Source organism: Astatotilapia calliptera, chromosome 18 (assembly GCF_964374335.1).
Source record: "Astatotilapia calliptera chromosome 18, fAstCal68.1, whole genome shotgun sequence".
Classification (NCBI taxonomy): Eukaryota; Metazoa; Chordata; class Actinopteri; order Cichliformes; family Cichlidae; genus Astatotilapia; species Astatotilapia calliptera.
The window spans coordinates 27,038,701-27,053,267 of NC_137439.1; the positions used below are offsets into that span (position 1 = coordinate 27,038,701).

General features: G+C 40.8%; 1 protein-coding gene across 1 annotated transcript in view; it reads left to right on the plus strand.

The window, feature by feature from the left end:
- LOC113010063 (uncharacterized) overlaps positions 1-14,567 on the plus strand; it is a 59,711-nt gene that overhangs the window by 44,748 nt on the left and 396 nt on the right. Inside the window, exons 10-26 of the mRNA XM_080293301.1 lie at positions 422-469; positions 677-785; positions 1,729-2,367; positions 3,288-3,415; positions 3,839-3,890; positions 4,160-4,188; positions 7,585-7,715; positions 7,995-8,142; positions 9,223-9,370; positions 10,400-10,541; positions 10,903-11,035; positions 12,143-12,340; positions 12,503-12,743; positions 12,933-13,061; positions 13,147-13,310; positions 13,984-14,137; positions 14,455-14,526. Of these exons, the coding sequence (XP_080149427.1) occupies positions 422-469; positions 677-785; positions 1,729-2,367; positions 3,288-3,415; positions 3,839-3,890; positions 4,160-4,188; positions 7,585-7,715; positions 7,995-8,142; positions 9,223-9,370; positions 10,400-10,541; positions 10,903-11,035; positions 12,143-12,340; positions 12,503-12,743; positions 12,933-13,061; positions 13,147-13,310; positions 13,984-14,137; positions 14,455-14,526 (2,665 nt within the window). The remainder of the gene's footprint in view (positions 1-421; positions 470-676; positions 786-1,728; positions 2,368-3,287; positions 3,416-3,838; positions 3,891-4,159; positions 4,189-7,584; positions 7,716-7,994; positions 8,143-9,222; positions 9,371-10,399; positions 10,542-10,902; positions 11,036-12,142; positions 12,341-12,502; positions 12,744-12,932; positions 13,062-13,146; positions 13,311-13,983; positions 14,138-14,454; positions 14,527-14,567) is intronic.

A 14,567-nucleotide genomic window follows, 5' to 3' on the forward strand; every position in this document is an offset into this window, starting at 1 on the left:
TATAAACACAGTCCCCCCGTGTATGTGCTCACAGAGGGAAATCAGCATGATAAAGCACCCCGAGCTCTCATGGGAGGGGTGGGAGTGGGGGGGCTCTTGATTGGCGCACATAAGAATATCTAATCAGAGTCTGCTTTACAGGGCTGAATAGCCTTTTACCCACTCAATTATAGCGAGCTACGAAAGATTCATTTTAGATCCATTTTCTGATAATGAATCGAGGGGACAGTTGTTTCTTGCCATCCGCGGCACAAACTGCCTTTGTGAGTAACATTCACTTCCCCGCACCTACCCACCCATGCAACCACCGTACCCTATCCGGAGATGAATTTAAGGCTTCATGGTTGTGCAAGTCTCATTTGCGTGATGTATCACTGGCCTTTGTCTTTCTCTCTCCCTCATTCCTCGGTTCGACTGACAGAATATCAACCACTTTGATCTTTTCGGCGACATGTCAACTCCTCCTTCGGTGAGTACTATAACACAAACCCTCTTTCTTTTTTTTTAGCTCCAACATGTAATGTCATTTAATTTCATTAGGTTATTTACTGAGATCTAAATGACCTGAATATGTGGCAGACACTGCAGCCAAAGATATTGTGACTTTTAGGTGACTTTGATAGCACGGTGACATCTGTGTGTGTGTGTGTGTGTGTGTGTATGCATTTCCTCCCAGATGCCCCCATCACCTGCCAACACACTGGACCCTAGCAGGAGCAGCCGCCAGCAGCAACACACTCCTGCTGAGCTGTACGCCCCCTTCAGCCCCACCTCTGTGCCATCAGGTATCCATACCCAGGCTGAAACGCTTCATCGTTTTCCACAATGCGAGAAAAAATAAAGAACGCCGGTGGCGACGTGGCTCTTTGATGTTCATGAAAAATCTTGCCAAGATTTAGCAGTGAGCGACTTTAAGGACCGCACACAGAGATGCAGTTTAATTAGGCTGTAAACCTGTGGTGAGATACAGCAAAGTGGTGTTACTTGAAGGACCACTACAGTGATTTTGCATACTTTACTGAAACAACTGACATTGTATAAAACTGAAGAAAAAAAAGATGTATCATTTAACCAGCAGCTCGCTGAAGAGCAACATCCTTTTAGATGCAAGAAACAACAACCTTCACAATCATTCTTTTCACAGTGTGTCTGTCTAAGATAACAGCGCTTATAATATGAAGTCAGCAGGCCTCATGCAGGAACATTGTTGTAGTTCTTATTTATACTACATGTGCAGCACTGGTTTCCAACTGGATTGTACATTGATTGTACCTCTGTATGTTCTCTAATATACATTTATAGCCAGCCATCTGTCCGATTTTGACTTGGTTTCATTCACAGTAAGATTTAAAGAGTAAGAAGGAAAAATTAAATTTAAGTCATTCTGATGACTTGGAGCACTACAGCAGCAAACCATTTTCAAACAAGTTTGTGACTGTACTATCACAAATAATAGCATAAATGTGACAAAAATATGATTTGGAAAGATTATAGTGCCAAAATGAGGTCGACAAGAAAAGTCCCTGTGAATCTAAGACTGTAAAAAGAATGATCTCCTCAAGTGCATCTCTTTTGCTCTTATGTTCAGAGTTAAATAGCTCATTTTTAAAGATTGGAAGTATTTATAGATTAGTATCTGTCATTTTAATAATGTGCACTAAATTGGTAACCACGGAGACCTTTAATCGTTTCCTTTTCTTTTCTCTGTCACTCTTGTTCCTGTTTCAGGTTATATGACCATGGGCCCTGTGCAGGCAGCACAGTGGGCTCAGCAGCCATTTCCTGCCCAGGCTCAGACTCTGGCCTTCCCTGTGCAGGCACCTCTGCAGGTGGCTCAGGTCCTCCCCAGTGGTCAGCCGGTCATCTGGAGCCAGGCCAACATTTTCCCTGCTACACAGCAGCAGTGGGCAGCTATGGCAGCCTACATGCCGGCCCAGACAGTGGGCGTGGGGGGCCACGCCATCCCGGCCGCCATGCTCCAGGGCTTAGTACCCATAACCACAATGTGCCCCCAGGCCTGCGACCTATCAGCCCCATCCTCAGCCATCACCAGCCCCCAGCATACGGCCGACCCCACCCTGCTCCAAAAGCAGCTCAGCCTGGGTAAAGAAGGCCTCGACTCAGATGCAGGTGAGGGTCCTTCTACATCGGGAGCAGCTGTATCAGTAGAACCTGGTGCTGTATCAGCAGGGGTGAGCAGGTGCGGCACCCCAGGCCTCATGAGTGTACCGGACACACTGGTCTGCAGTCAGCTCCTGCCACCTCCAGCTGCTACGACCCAGGAAGAAGAAGGGAGCTGTAGCGACCTTGATCTCTCTAGGATGACTCTGAGCCCAGGTACATCGACTTCACCGTCTACTGAGTCTCGTAAGTGTTTTATATTATTTACCTTCTACATAATTACTCAAACCGGCAGCTGTGCCACTTTATATGACTAGCTCAATGCATTTTTTTCATCTTCTCGATCCCCTTTTGAAAAAGGTCAACACTTTGGACAACAGTGGGCTTACATAGAGAATAGAAGTATTTTCTAAATTACTTATATTATTGTAACAATTATATGTACTACCTTAAAATAAGTTACATGCATATATGTTATATGCATATAGTTTTAATACATGTAATTTTTAAAAAAAACTGGCTGCAACGACTTGGCTAACATTAGCTAAGAATGCTAAGTCATTAATCAATGAAAATACCACATATAATTGTACATTTTGTAACATAGTATGACCAAAATTTACAAAATACTTGTACATGTTTTATATTCACTGTGGTACAAATCAACACCCAAGTTAATTAGCAATTAGCTACTTAATTAGCTAATTAATAAGCAATTAGCAACTGGGCTACTGAACAAATGTTAGCACACTAACATTGCTGTACACCTGCTAAAAATCAAAAAGCTAATATGTTAGCATGCAGACATTAGCATTCACCTTAGTTTTATATAGCCTACATAATGTCACAAAACTACTAGCATGTCTGTACATTTTGCCTTGTGTCTTTACAGCTTTAACCGAAAAACTCTGTTAACCTTAAGAAAATGAAGAGGGTTGTCCTAAGTTTTATAGAATGTCAAGTACATTAGATAAAAAGGATAGGTGATGACAAGCAATAAAGGTCATAGTTTTAAACTTACTGCTTCCCTATAAGCACATCCATGCTACCAGCCACAATGCCAGAATACTGACAGAGCAGATTAGCACAAAATCCATCTATAAGTCCTTTTACTGTGTTCTGTGAATATTTTTCTTTCATCTTCATGATTATGTTCTTTTCCTTAGCATCCACTCCAGCCCCACAGCAGAGCTCATCTTCAGACTGCCCCCCTTCCCAAGGCAGTGACCCACCCACAGATCACTCCCCTGTTGACCCTGAGGGCAACTCCAGCAACGCTAAGGAGGAACAATCGGTGAGGACGGCCCCTCTGGGGGTCATGTCAGTCATTTAGATTCATAGATTTTTCATAGAACAGCTGACTAGCATGATGCTACAATCCATTACTGCCACATGGGTGACCTATTCTCAATTATGTAACATGTAATTACGCAGATTAGAATGTCGTGATTATTATGGCCAAATTCGATGAGAGTTTAACCTTTTTTCTAGAAAAATGCCAAGTCAATTAAACACGAAAGGTCAAAAATGATTTAAGTGCTTTGATTAGATCATGTATAATAAGGCAAAATTTCAAGGTAATTAAACTCGATGTCACTTTCCTAAATGTTTTCCTGTTTTTCGGGGAAATGCAGGAGGTTTAACAAGCTGAGGATCGCCTGATCTTGACAAACACGTCACGTCTAAAGGAGAAATTTTATTGTGTTTTCTCTCTCAGGGCTCTGCCGTTGTGCCCAGCGAAGCTGCTGATCCTCCACAGGATCAGACATGTCCACAGGAAGACAGCTAGAGAACATCAGACAGTGAGTTGGTATTTCATGGTTTCCTTCTTTCTCTGATTTTCTCAGTTAAATATCAGCTGTCTTCACATTGTTGCATTTGGGTCCTCTCTCCCCAGCTCCTCTCATCCTGCTCTTCCCTCTCTCTGTCTCTTTTTATTATCCCTGTATTTTCACCTGTCAGTATATCTCCTTTTTCCGTGTGAATGAGTGGCCAGTTGAGAAAGGGCCTTGGTTTAAATTCTGTTTCTGTCCTCCAGCTCTCTGCTTCGTCACAGAAATAAGGAAGGCACAATGTTGCCACCTTGTGACGAAAGTTGTAACAGCACTAGTGCCGCTAAGTGATTTTGAAATTATTGCTGTTTGTCTTTTAGGGTGATGGAAGCTCTAAAGGCCGAAACATGAGCTCACGAGAAAAAGAAGAAAAGAGAGATGAGCGACTGTGAGCAGCAGCATCTCACAGCCTGAAACACAAACTGCTGTTTTTTTTTCAACCTTTAAAGGATATTTTGGCAGTTATTTAATAGCTGGCTATCCTAGGATCTGCTTTCCTCCAGAGGCCGCTTACTGTACTGTACTGTACTCCAGACTTTGGCTTCATCGTCCAATCAATTGACCTTTCAACCAGGAAGTGACCTTTTATCTTTGACCGAAACTGACAACAGGAGGTGATTGCGTCCTCCTGTTCTGGATTAATGAGTTTATATCTGCAATGATGTAAAAGACAAAAGAAAAAAACAACATGGTTACACTGATGATGCAAATTATTTTTTGGAAAAGAGAGAGGAGCAGTGTCCTACTGGATGCGGTTGACCTTCAAGTTCGTCAGCTGCCACCAGCAAACACTGTGCACAGCAGGAAGATTTGCCAAATGTTCTCATAGCGTCGCTCCACCGACTCAGCCATTTGCATGAACAGACCTAACATGGGTTCAGCGGACTCGGCTGTGAGCAGAGCTGATCTCCGCAGCTTCCTTCTAGGCCTGCAACAAATTTTTAAAAAAAGAAAGGTTATTTCATTTTTGTTTTTATTTTATAAGCTGTGAATTCTCGGTTGATGACGCTGAGTCACTGCAGATATCCACATGACTCTGAGGCATCAGCATGGAAATCAAGATTTGCCAAACATCTATTTTGTAAATAAGAATCTTCCCAGTCCCCCACACCCGAGCCTCTGTGCCATAAGATAGCTCTCTGCCTCTTGGATGCCAACTACCTGTGTTTCTCTCAAACAATGCCCTACCAGCACCTCCTTCTTCTTTGTTTTCTTTTTTTTTTTTTTTGACATCTGGACATTTGTTTTACCTTTTTCTTTTCTTTTTTTAAATTTCAAAAACTGTCTTCTGTTCAGTTAGTGAGAAATGAACTGTGAATCTGTGTTACATTGTCATTAAAAAGAAAATTTAAAAAAACTACTAGACCCAGTTTTTGCTCATTTTGAACTTGAAATATGACACGAGCGACGGGGCCGGAACCACAACCGCTTTTTCTTTTTTGTTGTAGTGATAGGACGCTTTGCTTTTTAGATATTTGACATTTCCAACTGAGGTCACGTTGTTTACACTTTGCCTGTCATCTAACCGTATCTCTGGTTTAATAGGCGAGCAGAATCAACTCATCCTGCACTGACGTGGCTCGATCACGCCAAGCTCGGAGACGGTCGATAGCGTTTCAATGCCTTATCGCGTTTCTTTTTATCGTCTTTTATCGTTTTCTTTTTCATTTGTCGGTGTATACAGTAAGCAGGTCATTGTTGTGACAAAGCACTTAGGCATACTGTAGGTCTGCTCCACTGAAGTAAGACGGTTGAAAAGACAGGCAACTTTATATAATATGAACAATAGAGATATCACTATTAACTGCTAGACTTACAAAAACAAATGGTAACTGTACCCCTGCTTGTGTAAGAAAAATGAGAAATAGTCCCAAAATATTTTGTAAATTTTATTTATGGAATTAAGAATTGTCATGAAAAAGGAAAAAAAAAGGACTTTTGTACGTCTATGACTTCCCCCATACACTGTACCCATGCCACTGTTCAGTCACAAATAAAATACCATGTGATTCCCACCATTGCCTTTGCTTTTTTTTTTTTTAGTGTGTGTGTATGTGTATGAAAAATTACATCTCCATTTTTACAGATTCATCCATATTTAAGCAAGTATTTTAGAGGGGGAAACATTTTGCTGAATCTGCAAAAAACTCATTATCTGGTTTTCGAAAAGTGGTGACCGTTTTAGTGACAAATCAAAAAATTGCTATTGTGCAGCTTGGTGTATCCGAGTTTTTTCTCCTTGTTTCCCTTCGTTAATAACGGCTTCCTGATAGCCACCCTCCCACTGAGGCCATTTCTAATTAAAATTCAATGAACAGTGAATAGATCAGCTGAAGATTCAGATGCGTCTTTCAGGACATGTGTCGGGTCTTTCTGGGATTTTTCCCCCAGCGTGACTTTCAGATACTGTTCGTCACTTTCTTCTGTCTTCTATTTGTCCAGTTTCCTCAGATGTTTGAATAACACACTGCACACCATGCTAAGCTAAGATGTGCCATTTTTTGCTGCTCCTTATTGGTGCAAAAGTATGTCTGTAAAACTGTACTTTGGCATTTTTCATAGATGCAACTAAAGAAATTGGAACAAAATATCATTTAAATGCATTGAAATATCCATAGGTCAGTCTTAAGTGGTTTAACAACAACGACAACAAAGCCACTCATGTGAAAATGATCAGGTACATAGACAGGACTGGAAATAAGTGGAAAAGTAACCAATGTAAGAAAATGTCTAAAGACACAATTTAATTTGCTAGGTTTTGTTATTCTAGCCCAGTTTGAATGAGTAATAGGTCAGTGTTAGTGGCTCAACAAACAAACAGAAAACATTCCTGGAAAAATGGCCAGAAACATGGACTGGACTGAAAATGAGGAGAAAGAAGAACTTTGAAAGACCTTTGGAAAGCCTGGAGAACTATCGCTCAAGACCACTTTAAAACATTACAACAAAGTCTGGCTCCTTCAAAACAAAATAGAAAGAAATTAGGGGTGGCTCAAGACTTTTGCACAGGAGTGTATATACTTTACTACTGTACTTAAATGTCTGCATGTGACTTAGCTTCTACCACTACTATCTTTACAAAGCAGAAGCCTAAATTTTGAATGTATAACATGACAAAGCAGCCGTTGCACACTCAGTGTGAGTAATGGCAGTTTCTTTACTTTCATTGCTTTTCACTAAGTACAGCTGACTCCTGTGGTTGTGTCATTCTGTGAAATCCCACAAACCAGTCAAGATAAATAAAGCTTAAAGGTCACACGTAGGGAAACATGATTCAAATGACTTTGCTGGAATTTTCTTCATTACAAACTCTTGATATTTCACCACTGGCATATTTTAATGGAAATACTTTATAGGCATCCAGATTCATTGATTCCTACAGATTATACAGACTAAGGTTTATGAAAACTAAAAATACATCCATATAATTTGGGCTGACCAAACCTGCAAGCTCTGCAAATTCTATAATGTTTAAGTAAACTTGAGGTATGTGTCCCAGCCACACAGACAACACCATAACATTGGCTTTGTGGCCCTGAATGCCTGCAGTATTCTGACTCCAGCTCCACATCTGACTTTAATGGCAGCAGTTCATATACAGTCCATTATTGATCAGGCTTTGTTTACATAGAGAGCAGAGTGTCTTCTCCTCATTCACAGTCAGTCACAACACACAAACATGCTTTCTGTGGTGATACAGAGCAGTGCAATCAATTTGCACAGTTGTCTACTCCACGTTACTTTGAGTTTGGTGCTGCTAAGGTAGGAGATTTATTTTTTTTAACTGCAATGAATTGATAAGCTTATTTTTCATTTGCTGAGTAGGTTCCACAGGAATTAATTGTTGTAACTATTTATCTGTCAAAGACCAGCTGACAAACTAGGAAGTTTAGAAGCACCTCATTTGACACTTAAATCTGTGTTCCTTTCACAAGCTATTATATTTTGATCAGATGCTTTTGAAAAAAACACATGACCTTTGCTCCCAGTGCCGCATTGCTCTATTTGTTTTGATGTGAGTTTTTAATCTGCATGTAACAGTAACTTTGCAGTGGCCACAGGAAGCAATGAAGACCCTAGCAGTCGTCAAGCCCGGTCAGTGGGTGACCCAGTGGTAATTCACCCAGTGGATTGCATTTTGTCAGAGTGGAGCGCATGGTCACGTTGTGACGTCTGTCAAAAGAAGAAAGTAAGTATAATGGCTATGAGATGTTAGTTAAATCAACAAGAACATACAGTGAAATCTGCAGAAATATGACTGGATCTCATCAGACAATCTGATTCATGCAGCTATGCATAAGCTAAGCGTGTGCTGCCTCACAGAGCAGCTGACCAGTGGACAAATACAAGCAGAACTTTAGTCTGAATGCAATGCTTTAATAAAAAATTAGAAAAAAATACAGTCATTGTTAGTCCAAGAATGTGGAACAGCCTGTGATTCAGCCTCATGTGAATTTACCCCCAACAGTGGTTGGTCATTGGTTATACTGTAGACTGCTTTAGAGATAGGGCAAACAAAAAGAGGTATTAAAGACTATTTAAAAGAATTTGTTTGAAAGTAGATGAGCAGAGCGTACTATTATCAAGTCTGAACCATGAAGCTTCAGGCAGCAGTCGGCTAATAGTAGATCATCTACAGTGGAAACGGCTTGCCTGGTTTAGTCCAAATGTAGAATTTGCCTAGAAGACCTATATATTTTAAAAATAAATCTGCTAAATTATGCTAAATATAAAAATGCTAAATTAGCAACTAACTTAGCATTGTTTCAATGGGAATTTTTGGCAAAAGGCAAATAAAATGTGTTTCCTAAAATATCAAAAGTTGAAACAAAATCTTTCATCTCAAACTCAGAAATCAAGCAATACTATTTTTAGTTTAACTAACCCACAGAATTACTAGCCAGATAAACTTCTTAAATCAAATGTTACATTTCCACAGATTAGCTTAATTTAGCGTAGTTTAGACTGGATGAATCATTCCTATGGGGCTAGGATTGAGAGCTAAATCTGGAGCATTCTACATTTTGACACTTGTGACCTGTTTTTGTGAAAGCTGAGAGCTCAGTGTCTGGTGAAGGACTCAGCTGATATACTTCAGTGCTCTATTTTATCCACTTTACAAGTAAAGGGATTAATAACCTTGACATGACAAAGTGGAAAGAGCCTGCTAATGTGATTTCAGCTGATAGCTCCCCGGGAGCAGTTTTCAGGCCACCGTTATTGGATACTGGCAAAATCTCTTGTGTTTCTGTGACCCGCAACATCACAGTATCGCTATGCCAAAGTGGAGCAGCCTTCTCAGTTTGGAGGGGAACAGTGCAATTCCCATGCCAGGGAGGAGGAGGCCTGTAATGTTCCAGCCCGCTACACTTGTGACAGTGTTCCTCTCTGTGAGGGCTTCCTCTGCACCCAAACAGGTAACTCCAACAGTCGGAATAGAAATCACACAGCAGTAGTTTTTCAGTGTTTAAGAATTCACATTGCATGGACGTTACTGTTATGTGTTTGATATAATCAAGTCTTCTTTCCAGTCAGAAAATTTCAAATTATCTAGCAATTTAATTTTTACTGGGTTCAGCCACTATATAATCGTAAATTATCTATTTTTAAACAAAGTTTTTGACTGTCCAACCTAGATACAACTTAAATTTTACGGATTGACCTATTTTCTGAGTGACTAGAAAAATGAGATTGTGGGGGGAGACTTGTGGGGATAGGTTAATTGATTAATCCAAATTGTCACTAGGTGTGAATGTGAGTGTGAATGGTTCTCTGTCCCTATGTGTTAGCCCTGCGACAGACTGGCGACCTGTCCAGGGTATACCCCGCCTTTCGCCCTATGGCAGCTGGGATAGGCTCCGGCGCCCCCCGCGACCCTGAAAAGGATAAGCGGAAGCGAATGGATGGATGGATAGAAAAACGAGATTGCAGCACAAATGAACATCCTCCAAAGGGTGACAGGGGGTCAGCAGGGGTCTTGAAATAGAGCGGCTAGTCCTCCAGGATGCAAGGAGCCAGTTGAGGTGGTTGAGACATCTGACCAGGATGCCTCCTTAGTGCCTCCTAGGTGATGTGTTCAGGGAAGAGGCCACAGGGAAGACCCAGGATTCACTGGAGAGATTACATTTTGGGATAAGTTGTGACTTTCCGGAGTCAATATTCTTTATTTGGAGCAGAGTCCAACTTGCTTTATTCCCTAAGCTTAGCAAACTGATGACCACCACTTGACAAAGAGACATGTTGAGAATCAAATCAACTCTTCATCTAATTCTTATCTAACTCTTCACTTGAAAGTAAAGATCCACTTTTGAAACACATTTTTTTTTGATTTTATGTTACAGATAATTTTGCAAAATGGATCCAATTCTGCAAACATACTTATTCTGCACACTGCCTGTCTGGAAAGAAGTCATGGTTTAACACCATATATTCCTCTACTCTGTCAGGTCGCTGTATTCCTAGAACTCTGCAGTGTAATGGGGAGGATGACTGTGGGGACATGTCAGATGAAAATGGCTGCAGGAAGGTTCCCAAGCCCTGCAGGCAGGAGGCTGAGGAGTACTGGGGAATCGAAAACCTTGCCAAAGGGTGAGCTATGTTTCCACTAGTCTGTCTCTTGTGCAAGTCCAAATTATTGTTATTACTTGTGTTTTATGTACTTTGTACTTCTATCCAAGCATGTTAGGGATAGCTCAGTAGGTAGAGTGGTGGCCCCATGATCGGAAGGTCGGGGGTTTGACTCCACTGAACGGCTACCCTGAGGTACCCCTGAGCAAGGTACCATCCCTACACACTGCTCCCCGGGCTCTGCACTGGTGGCTGCCCACTGCTTCACTGGGTGAATGGGTTAAATGCAGAGGAACTATTTCCCTATGGGGACTAACACGCACACTTTACATGTTACTCTTCTAAATCCAATCCATGCACAGAATTATTGCTGTTCTTTCAGAATAAACATCTTGAACAGTAACCTGGAAGGAGTGGTGCTTGATAACAGATACTATGCAGGCAGCTGCCTGCCCCACTACATCCAGGACGTCAGATTCAGGAAGCCCTACAACTTACAACAGTATACCTTTCAGGTGAAAAAGCAGACAAACACACTTCTGTCCAGTATTGTGGTCTAGTATTCATAAACGAATTCATTTACTAATGGTTTGTTGAAGTTTTAAAACAAAATTGTTGCCATGTTGCCATGTTGCTATGCCATTGTTATATCATTGCAGTATCATCTGTGTTCAAAGTACTCTTAATATGACTATTTGTTTTAAGTTTTTATTATTTTTTGAACATTTAAAGAAGCAGTAGGGGTCCGAGGCACTTTCCAAAGTGTTAAAATAAGACGAACACAGGTCACAAGCCCAGTGTTTAACACTGAAGCCTGCTTTTTCTAGCTCTGGCACCTCGCCTCTGTCCCCCAATAGGCACAGTCTTGGTGATCTAGGAAACTTAAATTTCACCCAGCCCTCCATATGTTTTAAAACATTTTCCCATATTGGGGAGACCAGTGGATATTCCCACATAGCTTGCACTAGCTTACCCTTTGCTTTTTATGCACTTCCAACACAAGTCATGTTTACTAATTTTATAAAGTCTCATCTGTGTGTAATAGTACCTGTTAAGAATTTTATATTGGATAAATTTACCTCTAGCTTCCCTTATGTAAAACCCATTTTCAGAGATGATTGAATCCCATGTTCCCTTATCAAAGGATCAATCCAGATCTTTTTGTAAGTAAGGGTGTAAGTAAAATGAAATTCTCTAGAAGATTTGTCTCCTGAGACAGCTTTATTTTATCTTTCAAACAATCTCTAATGGCCGGGTCCTTCCAAATTAAACTTTACTGTCAGATCATTAAAAGACATGAGCGTGTTCTCTTCTTTTAAATGACTTTTTTGTGCCATTGTGGCCAGTAAATTGTTTGTTTACCTTTTTTAATTTTGGGGTTGTGCCACAGGGGTGCACATTTTTAAAAGTATGGGGACAGATTAAAGCTCTTGTGAACCTCTTGCCACACCATTTTTGAAAACTTTAAAATAGGGTTTTCTATTCTATACCCTTTGTTGTCTTGTTTTTGAGCTAACACCTCAATGGGGGTGAACAGAAAGGCCAGTTCACGCTTAATATGACTAATTAACCATTACCATTTAGTTTTCACACAAAACATTTTATTTTTTTTTTGTCCACAGACGAGAGGCTCCTATGATTTTAGCCTGCAGGCTTTTGAATCCTACTCTGACTACATGGACTACACCATGAAGGAGCGCACTAGCAAAACCGTTGTTTCCATCGGCTTTGGCATTCCAGGAATTTTCGAGTTTGGCATCAACTACAATGATAACAAATACAGCAAGTCAGTTAAGAAACTTCGCAGTGCCTCTGGGACGGTGAGGTGTCATGTTTTGGGTTGTTTTTAATGCGTGCAGATCTCTTTACGTTACCTTGAACTTCTCACTCTGTTTTCAAATATCCACATATCCAAAATGTATGTTGTATTCTTAACACAGTAGGCATTGTGATAACTTTGACCTGCATTCTCTGATGCCCAGACAAACAGCTTTGTGAGGGCCAAGGCAGAGCTGGAGTTGGCCCAGTACATGCTGAAGCCGGATGATTTAATGCTACACCCCGAGTTTCTACGGCGCCTACGCGCCCTGCCGCAGGCTTATGATTATGGGGAATACAGGCAGATTTACAGGGACTATGGCACCCACTATGTCACCGAGGCTGCCCTCGGAGGAGACTATGAGCACACCATTATTTTGGACAAAGAGAAGCTTGCAAAGACAGGTAGGAGTCCTCAACAAGCTTTAGTTAGGCGTTCTCAGTCAGTTGTTTCCATATTTAGATGACATGACAAGAAATCCTAGATCGTTACTGTTAGAAATAAGCTGTCAACACTTTAAGACTGTTTGAACTAGTCTTTGCTTTATTTCGTGAAAGAAATGGTCTCTGAGGGTTTTTTTCTCTTTATCCCAGAATATTCTTTAGAAGACTACAAGAACTGCGTAGAGGCAGGTTTAAAGGTTGGCGCAAATATAGACGGTATCTATTTATCATTGGGGTTTCACGGAGGATCCTGTGATGGCCTGCTGAACGAGATGGGAGGTGGGATCTCCTGTTTGATCATAGTTCTGTCAGTCTGTCTTACATTGAGCAAATAAGCTTAAGTAAGTAATTTGTCTCTTTCCAGAGGAGAAAAGGACTGGCAGTGTGGTGGAAGACTTTGTTGCTATCGTAAGAGGTGGAAGTAGCGAATCCGTCTCTGCTTTGTTGTCCAAGAAGCTTCCCACCCCTGAACTAATGAGGCTATGGGGTGAAGGTGTGCGGTTCAACCCTGACTTCATTCGCCAAACGGTGAGTTCAGTTCATTTCAGTTCAATTAAATTTTATTTATATAGCACCAAATCACAGTAACAGACGCCTCAATGTGCTTTCTATTGTAAGGGGAAGATACTAAAATAACAAAGAAAACAACAATAATCAGATGAACTTCTATTAGCAAGGAAGAGCCAGGCTCAGGAAGAGCAGCCAGCCTGGGAACCCCCCAGCAGCCTAGGCCTATTGCAGTTTTTCTGTCTATTGCTTCTATTTTGGCTGTGCTACATGCTGGAGTCCCACACATAATACTCTACAATGGGTGTGTTTGTTTTTGTCTATATTTTTTTTTTTTACATGAATGCAGTAAATAGTTCATTTTGTTCATTTTTTTTTTTAAATATTTCTCAGCTTCAGCTCAAAAATGTGATGGAATTATCCACACGGCATCTGACCTCACTAATTGATGCATGACAAGCACTGGCACAATCACACAGTGGCAAAGTACAAACCGAGCTGATCAATGGCAAGAGCAAACACAAAATGATGCCAAAAAGCAAGTGTGCCAAAGACAAATAGGCTGCCTTGCTGCAGCACAGTCAGGTTTCAGCACTTGTGGAGCTTCCCAGTAAGCTCAGTACAAAAAAGGGAGAGAGTTTTATTTGGACAGTAAAAAGATCCTGGATTTAAAACAGTATTTATGTCTTATTAGACACGGCCACTCCATGAGCTGGTGACCTCCAGAGACTTTTCCCAGCATGCTGTCCTGAAAAGAAACCTGAAGAGAGCCCTGTCAGAGTACTTGGCAGAGGCTAGTCCATGCCGGTGTGCGCCCTGTCGCAACAATGGAGTGGCTGTTCTGAAAGGTAACCCAGTTGTTGTTGTTGAGCAACAACTATTAACATGGAGTGATTCCTTTGTTCCATCTCCATCATTTATTCACAGAAAACTCAATGCACTACTTTGTATCATAAGCTACTTATGATAGCTTTACTTTGATGTAATAAGGATGTGTCTTTCATCAAAGACTCAAGAAGTAATTCCAACATCTTAGTACAATCCCATTTTTCTACTGTTTTGTTTAAGTTTCAGCTGAAACAAAATCTAAATGCGATATCTGGTGATGATTATAGTGATGGCAAATAGTGACAGTGAAGGAAATATCTTTTTTTCTTCTTAACAGGTACAAAGTGTGACTGTGTTTGTCCTTTTGGCTATACTGGAAGAGCCTGTGAGATCACTAATAGGAAAAAAGGTTAAGACAACTTTAAAAAATAATAACAATAATAATAATAA